The 9,309-nt window shown below is 42.0% G+C and overlaps 2 protein-coding genes across 2 annotated transcripts in view; both read left to right on the top strand.

The window, feature by feature from the left end:
• The first annotated feature begins 756 nt into the window (after positions 1-756).
• LOC114349991 (uncharacterized) lies at positions 757-3,333 on the top strand. Its single transcript, XM_028300606.1, has 2 exons — positions 757-3,123; positions 3,158-3,333. The coding sequence occupies exons 1-2, from the start codon at positions 1,017-1,019 to the stop codon at positions 3,190-3,192; spliced, it is 2,142 nt and encodes a 713-aa protein (XP_028156407.1). The 5' UTR covers positions 757-1,016; the 3' UTR covers positions 3,193-3,333.
• A 3,616-nt stretch (positions 3,334-6,949) lies between these two features.
• Positions 6,950-9,309, top strand: part of LOC114349994 (connectin) — a 54,691-nt gene continuing 52,331 nt past the window's right edge. Inside the window, exon 1 of the mRNA XM_028300610.1 lies at positions 6,950-7,207. The gene's annotated coding sequence lies outside the window, so the exon portion shown is untranslated. The remainder of the gene's footprint in view (positions 7,208-9,309) is intronic.

Below are 9,309 nucleotides of genomic sequence, written 5' to 3'. Positions count from 1 at the left end.
ATAGTTGAATATCAGAAACTATAATTGTTTTGCCTTTTCATTAGAAATTAAAACTTGAAGGAAAGTTAGGCATATTATGAGTATGTAGGGGGGAGTAGTAGTAGTATGGAAGGGGGAGAGCGTCGTGCACAGCGTCGCGGTGCTCGCCAGCCGGCTGGGCGTGGCGCTGGACGAGCGGGACGTGGTGTTCGCGGAGCGCGTGGGCGCGCCGCCGGCCGAGGCGGGCGGGCGCGCGCGGCGCGTGGTGGTGCGGCTGGCGCGGCGCCGCCTGCGCGACGAGCTGCTGCAGGCCGCGNGCCGCCGGCCGAGGCGGGCGGGCGCGCGCGGCGCGTGGTGGTGCGGCTGGCGCGGCGCCGCCTGCGCGACGAGCTGCTGCAGGCCGCGCGCGTGCGCCGCGGGGTGCCGGAGGGGAGCGGCCGGGTGTTCGTGAACGAGCGCCTGACGCGCCCCAACCGCCAGCTGTTCCACCGGGCGCGCGAGGAGTGCCGCGCCCGCCAGTGGAGGTACTGCTGGACGAGGCGGGGGCGTGTCTTCGTCCGCAGGAGCGACGGTGCGCAGGTCTTTCAGCTGCGAGAGCCCGACGACCTCATCAGAGTATTAGGCGCTCCGAGTGAATGACTCTTTTTGCACTGTAAATGTCAAAGTTCAGTGGTTATTGGCGTGTTTTTAGGTCATATAAATATTAATAATTTCATATATTCCTCCTTAGTTGGTATGCTCACCTGTATAATAATCGAACAAAGTAATTGTTTAAGTGAAACGCAGACAATCTATGTTTGGTCTCCCCACACTCATTTACTTACAAAACCTACATACATACAGAGTAATAAACATGGCATTATCTACAACATACTATCATACATTTTCCAGATTGAACTTAACTACACTAACTCTACATATATTACAATACAATGGTATATTTTTAGTCTATACATATTAAAGGCCTTGGGTTAAAAAATCTAACAGTAGGTCTATTCAATGCAGGTTCACTGAGCACAGGACACGAGGAGTTTATCATGGCTATGGAGGAACTTAACCCTGATGTAATGGCGATAAACGAGACGTGGCTCAGGACGGGGGAGGAGGATAGGGCACCCAAACTATCAGGTTACCGTCTAAGGCATACTCCGAGACCTACCCAAGTTAGAGGAGGGCGCGGTGGTGGGGTCGGTTTCTACATACGCAAGGGGCTAAACGTGAGGACCTGTCCACATCCTGCCACTTTTTCTACTGTTGAGCAAATGTGGGTCTCCTTGCGTCTAAATAATCAGAAAATTGCTATTGGTACAGCTTACAGACCTCCATGGCAGGACGTGAATGTGTTTTTGGATGCCATCGCTGAGACAATTGCCTCCTTCACCGGGTTTGATGGACTGGTCATTCTTGGAGACTTCAACATCAACCTGCTGGACGGGCATGGTGGCAAGTGTAGGGATCTCATAAATTGTATGCACAGCCTCAACCTGAAGCAACTGGTTTCCGAGCCAACACATTACACAGCACACAGCTCAACTCTTATTGATGTAATATGTACCGACATAAAGGCTCTTAGGGTTATTGTGAGACAATCACCTGATCTGGGAGGCCACGCCATGCTCATGGCGGAGCTCAGGGTCAGGAGGGAGACAGCGAAACCCCACTGGGTCACCTACAGGCCACTGAAGGGCATCATGCAGCATCTTTTTGACTCAGACCTTAGTAAAATTGACTGGTCGAACCTCAGAGGTGTCGGGGACATAGACGCTAGAGTTGAGGCATTTACGGGGTGTATTCGAGGGCTGATAGATCTGCACGCCCCAATAAAAACACGTAAATTCAAGCATCCCCCCCACCCTTGGATAACGGACACAATCAGAGAGATGATGCATGTCAGGGAGAATTACCATAGACAATTTAAGAAGACAGCTACCGCTACTCTACGGGACAGTTATAGAGTGATGAAGAAACTAGTATCAGATGCTATAGAAAGAGAAAAAACTTGCTTTTTCAATAAACACATAAACAGTAACCTTAAAAATTCAAAACAGCTCTGGAAGAATTTAAAAAGCACAGTTCTACCGAACAAGAAAGATGCTTGTGAACTCCCTTTACTGTTTAATGACCCCGACTCCATCAACAATCATTTCCTTGATGTGCCTGGTGAGGACAGTGTGACAATCTCTCAACTAACTTACTATGAATTTCACAGATACAATAGTGTTACATCCTTCTCACTTCAGACTGTGAATTCAGATGTAGTTCTAAAAACCATCACAGCACTTAAATCGAACGCCCAGGGATGCGATGGTGTCACCCTGGACATGATACTGCTCACTCTTCCTTACTCGCTGGAGGCCATCACTGACATAGTAAACTGCTCTATACTTGAGGGCAGTTTCCCTGAGTGCTGGAAAATAGCAGTCGTGAAGCCTCTGCCAAAAATCAACCATCCAACAACAGTCCATGAGCTCAGGCCCATTAGCATTCTGCCATGCCTCTCTAAAATCTTGGAACGTATAGTATGTGACCAGCTGACCAAATACCTTGAGACAGAGGACATACTTCCACAACGTCAATCGGGATTCCGCAAGGGCTTCAGTACAGCAACCGCCCTTTCGGATGTTGTTGATCACCTTTTGGCCAGCCAAGACAGGGGAATGGTCTCCTTGTTGATGCTGCTGGACTTCTCGCGCGCATTTGACTCCATAAACATTCGTTTGCTGCTATCAAAATTGAGTTTTTATGGTCTTGACAGAACTTCAGTGCAATGGTTTCACAGCTACCTGACGCAGAGACAGCAGTATGTGGAGCTAAAAAAAACAGACGGTACTGTATTTATATCACAACGCAAACCAGTCACCCGCGGAGTCCCCCAGGGATCCATCCTAGGCCCAATTCTATATATTTTATACAGCGCGGACATAATTAACCACATTACTGACTGCCACTACCACCTCTACGCTGACGACCTACAACTATACATATCGTTCCCACCATCAGACTTTGCTGCTGCCATATCCAAAGTCAATAATCAGCTGAGTAGAATCTCCATCTGGTGCACTTCCAACTGCCTTGTGCTTAATCCCAGAAAATCCAAATTCATGCTGACAGGCTCACCCAAAGGGTTGGAAAAACTCAAAGATATTCAACTCAAAATTGCAATAAACGGAGAGCAAATGGAGCGGGTTTTGGAAGCACGTAATCTGGGTCTGATTGTTGACAGTAAACTTAGGTTTGAGAGTCACGTGCTCGAGTGTGCCAGAACTTGTTTTTACCGGCTGAAGCTTCTGTATAAGCTGAGACCATACATAACTGAAAGCCTTAGAACCTCTCTATGCGAGTCACTTATACTAAGCAAACTTAATTATTGTNATATCACAACGCAAACCAGTCACCCGCGGAGTCCCCCAGGGATCCATCCTAGGCCCAATTCTATATATTTTATACAGCGCGGACATAATTAACCACATCACTGACTGCCAATACCACCTCTACGCTGACGACCTACAACTATACATATCGTTCCCACCATCAGACTCTGCTGCTGCCGTGTCCAAAGTCAATAATCAGCTGAGTAGAATCTCCAACTGGTGCACTTCCAACTGCCTCGTGCTTAATCCCAGAAAATCCAAATTCATGCTGACAGGCTCACCAAAAGGGTTGGAAAAACTCAAAGATATTCACCTCAACATTGCAATAAACGGAGAGCAAATGGAGCAGGTTTCGGAAGCACGTAATCTGGGTCTGATTGTTGACAGTAGACTTAGGTTTGAGAGTCACGTGCTCGAGTGTGCCAGAACTTGTTTTTACCGGCTGAAGCTTCTGTATAAGCTGAGACCATACATAACTGAAAGCCTTAGAACCTCTCTATGCGAGTCACTTATACTAAGCAAACTTAATTATTGTGATACAGTTTATGGCCCTTGCCTGTTGACTAGATCTGTTCGTCTCATTCAGAGAGTTCAAAATGCATGTGCGCGCTTTTGCTTCACAATACCTCCTAGAACACACGTTACCCCCTTTTTAAACTCAGCAAATTTGCTAAAGATGGCTGCTCGTCGGAGACTTCACCTGGCCACAATGATGTTTGGTATACTGTCCAATTTAAAGCCAAAGTATCTCCTTGACAAGTTGGAGTGGGCTCAGGTTCAGGGTAGATATCCCAGGAGGTTGTGCACTCACATCTTTGCCACGCCCAAGCACCGCACTGTTGCATTTCGGGGTTCCTTTCGTTTCGCGGCGTCCCGATGCTGGAACGACCTGCCCCCACCACTGCGCGCCCTAAAGACAAGGAATACCTTTAAGAACAATTTTAAAAAACACTTGACACAAGCACAACAGTTACAGCATAGTTAACTTACATTTAAGGCAAGCGCGACGCGAGAAGGGGCATAATGGGTTTGCTCCGGCACTGGTGGGCCGCAATGGGCCGAGATTAATGCATGTTCATGACTGTCACTTCACCACACACCAGTGGGTACGCCTTGATAATGGGTGCGCCCTGCAATTTTAAAATTTTGAAGTTTTAGTTTTAGCTCTCGACTTTTTTAAAAAACTAACGCATAGTAGCCATCTCACCGTCTTTTTTTGCGCATCACGCATGCAGCATCGTCAAACGCTTCCTCACGAGGTCAATTTACACCGTCCAATTCCGACCAACAAACTGTAGAAGGTGGGAGGAAGGGACATCATTTCTTCTTTACGCCTTGGGCGGTGCTTTGTCTTGTCTTGCTGTGCACATTTTTGGTTTCACTCACATACTTTGTCCCAATTACAGTAATTCATCTTCCATAACCACAAACCACGTTTAATTACGTGTAATATTTGACGTGGTAGCTAGCACGCGGTCAGGGATGAGGCACAGACAGAGCAGCAAAGAGTGCAGAGACACGCGACGCGTTTTTTTTTTATTTTTTTTATTTTTTTATTTCTTTTTGCGCAGAGTTCCTCGCTCGGAGTCGCTCGTGTCGTCTGCCACAGATTATGTGTGGCGCGAGTGCGATGTTCGGCGATTCACCCGAGNACCGGCTGAAGCTCCTGTATAAGCTGAGACCATACATAACTGAAAGCCTTAGAATCTCTCTATGCGAGTCACTTATACTAAGCAAACTTAATTATTGTGATACAGTTTATGGCCCTTGCCTGTTGACTAGATCTGTTCGTCTCATTCAGAGAGTTCAAAATGCATGTGCGCGCTTTTGCTTCACGATACCTCCTAGAACACACGTTACCCCCTTTTTAAACTCAGCAAATTTGCTAAAGATGGCTGCTCGTCGGAGACTTCACCTGGCCACAATGATGTTTGGTATACTGTCCAATTTAAAGCCAAAGTATCTCCTTGACAAGTTGGAGTGGGCTCAGGTTCAGGGTAGATATCCCNACCGGCTGAAGCTCCTGTATAAGCTGAGACCATACATAACTGAAAGCCTTAGAATCTCTCTATGCGAGTCACTTATACTAAGCAAACTTAATTATTGTGATACAGTTTATGGCCCTTGCCTGTTGACTAGATCTGTTCGTCTCATTCAGAGAGTTCAAAATGCATGTGCCCGCTTTTGCTTCACAATACCTCCTAGAACACACGTTACCCCCTTTTTAAACTCAGCAAATTTGCTAAAAATGGCTGCTCGTCGGAGACTTCACCTGGCCACAATGATGTTTGGTATACTGTCCAATTTAAAGCCAAAGTATCTCCTTGACAAGTTGGAGTGGGCTCAGGTTCAGGGTAGATATCCTAGGAGGTTGTGCACTCACATCTTTGCCACGCCCAAGCACCGCACTGTTGCATTTCGGGGTTCCTTTNCTAGTATGAAAATCATCAAACTTCTAATGCTCGTAACTCAGTTCAGACTGCGTTTAGAGGTATACATGCCATAGTAAGTTTGGTTTATTACACTATTTTGTAATCAAAAAACAAAGTTTGGTCGATGGCCGCGCGAAAAAAAAAAGACGCCACTTTCCATACAAAATCTGGCATTGCCATTTGCTAAAAATGGCTGCTCGTCGGAGACTTCACCTGGCCACAATGATGTTTGGTATACTGTCCAATTTAAAGCCAAAGTATCTCCTTGACAAGTTGGAGTGGGCTCAGGTTCAGGGTAGATATCCNTTATTTTTTTTTCTTCTTTATGTACTTTTTTACACTTGTAATTGTCATTTTTTTGTCCCGTGCCAAATAAAGATTTTTATTATTATTATTATATTATTATAAAGCAGTTTTTTCTGAATTTGTCAATGTTAAAAAGGAAAAAATAAAGTTTAACATTTTACATGGTACGTAACTTGTACTACAAAGGTTTATGAAATCATCATTTGTCCAATCGGATATAATATTAACTACAATTAATTCAACATCGTAATTCGATTTTAATTCTAACTTTCAAGACTATTTCCATATTTAAACGTTCAATCGTTTAGCTTTCGCTCATAGTTTACTGGAAGGGCCTTAATCTTGTAGTTAAATATTAACATAAAGCCGCGTGCACACAGCCTGAAATGAGCGCTGAAATATACACGAGCGGTCTGCCTCCGGTAACATCACAAACAAATGAAATATACATCGAGTACAAAAATTTCATTTTCGTTTTACAGATTAATCGCGTTTACCTACGGAATATGGTTGTTCGTAAATTGATTCGCAGTGGTCTGCGGTAGTTGTGAAATCGTTCAAACTTACGTGCGAGTATTTTTAAGTGTTTGCAATCAATTTGATCTGCGTATTGCAGTCAAAATGTTGTTATTTATTGAATAAAATTATCGTACATTTTACTGTTAATTTTTGAAATTGATTCTTCATTTGTTTCCTATCTTAATTTTAAACAAAAAGTATCTTATCAAAGAGCCAATTCCAATTACTTATCGCGTCCAAAAGCTCTGAAGCGTGAAACTTTCAGATGCCTTATCCAGTGCCCCTGTATTCGTTAAGTTTCACAGCGCTTACCGGCGTTTTGAAGCTCAGTCGTGCCGTAGATGCGGTGGCGAGCGAACGCCTGCCACGAATTTTGCTCGCGATCACGAACTACGTTACAGACTGTCACGTGTTACCGAGAGTATGTATGTATGCTCCGCACTATTTTGATTTTCAAATGGGTATTCCGTAAGTGAATTGTTTTAACGCAATGGATTTTCGAAGAGACAGTGTGTTTGAAATAAATATACCCGGACTAATTTAAAACTAACTCGTGAGTTCCAGAAGAAGTTAATATTTGTGTTTATAACATCGTTGAAGGTAAGTCGTTTCAATTGTTTTAACCGATTTTATTTATTGTGTATTTTCAATTTATGAATTAATTATTACCGAATTAAGTTTTTGAAATTGAATAGGCACTAACAGGGCAGATTAGACTCCATCCTGGTTAAGTGACACCAGGTGCGACTGTGGTCAAATACATGCCTTGTTATGCACAAAAAAGACTGAAAATATTAAATAAACATACGTATACTCTTCCGAATAAAAACTTATAGCGTAAATGCTTCATACATATTTCATTTTCGACCAATTCGCAAACACTACGGTACAAGAATAAACTGAATTTTATTCGTTTTGTTTTCTATTCAATATGATAGTAGAGTGAAACAGCAACCAATAGTTTTATAAAATTTTATAATACGACCGTCGGGCGCGAAGCAGCGCAGCGGAAGTTTTAAAAAGTTGTTTATATGCATTTTTATCGAAAGCTCCCGTTTTCAAAGCTATTGAAAGACTGAAGTTTTTCTTACACTTTTGCTCTCAATATTTTCCTGCTTTCTTCCACTCTGTTAGTTTTTGTTGAAGTTTCATTAAAACTTTCATAGCATCTATGGCCAGGGTATATTAGACAGTGGTTTTGTGTTTGCATTTTGTTAGTGTTTATCTAAATTACTACTACATTTCGTGATGTTACAAACATTACCCAGTCCCAAGAAAAATGACGTAGCTGCATTTTATTTTTAGGTTAAATGTGTAATAGGAACACTATTAATTTACAAAGACAATGAGACTGCGCCTAATTTAATTTTCGGAGAACTTAATTTAGCAGCGTTTAGTTATAATGTCACAAAAACTGTGAGAACAATTCCGAGAATTAGGTCATCATTTTAGTACCTACAGTTTGTGATAAAATGATATTAGGTATATACTTATTTCACACGTAAACTTTAATGATCATGACATAATAATGTACTCATACACCGATGGCTCAAACAGTGATTACTACGACTTATCTTTATATTTACGACCGTCCATGACTTCGGGTATCCTATTGGAAATGAACCAACAACCACTTGATTTAGTCCAACATTAAAATAAGACCAGATAACTGTCTAAAAATTAAAAAGCTGTCTCGGAGTGTGATATGAGGTGTCAAATGTCCGCATTTGAAATAAATATACCAGAGTAAATACCTAATTTATTTCATTTTTCCATTAGGTGAGATGCAGGCCAAGAGTTTCCTCGTTAGAATAGAATAGAAAACTTTTTATTTGCAAGAAATATAAAAAAAAAGTTTAAAAAAAGTTGTGTATAACAAAAAAGCTTGGAATGGAACCTTTTTGGAATTATTCTATTGCGTATGTCTATCAGCGATGATATAGGATTCTAACAGTAAAATATTTTTTTCAAATCGGTCCAGAAGAATCAGAGCCTTCAATGCAAACAAACAATCCGATCTTTCCTCTCTATACCCGTAATATTAGAATAGATTATACAGATTTCCCACCATAAATATCCCTTAGGTTTAAAAGGCCTAAGTTATCGGTCGCCCGGCGCGTCCGTCAGTCCTCCGGCCGTACATTAATTCTGCCGCTCCAGATAGAGAACAGGTGATATAAATTGGTATATAGTTCCCATTTATATTGTTTAATTTGTGCGACTACGGTACTAGGTTAGTGGTGGGTTTGGAAATTAACTTTGTACAACGATTTAGGTATTATACCCCCAGTTTCTGAAAGTACTAGTTCGCTCATTTTCTACTACGAACTTTTCATATCAAGTTCAAACCGGAGATTAGTGCACCTTGTAAAGGTTATATTTTATGAAGTGCTCTATACTGTTTTGAAGTTAATAAAAATATAATTTTTAATAATATTTTTTTTTGTAGAATTGAAAAAATTAGCTTCAGGTAACAGGGAGGTTAAACAGTATTATAAAATTATGATTCTAACATGTAACATTTGGTGTGTTTGTTTACTTCATCGATAATAAGGTAGATACGGTCACGGGTTTGAATCCCTTTGGGGGTAATTTATGAATTTATTTTTGAAATAAGTTTAATTCAATGTCACTTATTTATAGCATTTATGTTAATATTAGTTTATGAAATTCGTCAAATAGTTGTTAAAGTACCCAGTAAC

This window comes from Ostrinia furnacalis, unplaced genomic scaffold (assembly GCF_004193835.3).
Source record: "Ostrinia furnacalis isolate ACB-3 unplaced genomic scaffold, ASM419383v2 OfSCF0767, whole genome shotgun sequence".
NCBI classification, from domain to species: domain Eukaryota; kingdom Metazoa; phylum Arthropoda; class Insecta; order Lepidoptera; family Crambidae; genus Ostrinia; species Ostrinia furnacalis.
This window is presented reverse-complemented; position numbering and strand designations above follow the sequence as displayed.

Excerpts from the sequence above, each read along its gene's own strand:
- LOC114349991 (XM_028300606.1), top strand. The coding sequence starts at position 1,017 with ATGGCTATGGAGGAACTTAACCCTGATGTAATGGCGATAAACGAGACG. Across the intron at positions 3,124-3,157 it reads GTTGGAAAAACTCAAAGATA|GGAGCGGGTTTTGGAAGCAC; the intron begins TTCAACTCAAAA and ends CGGAGAGCAAAT.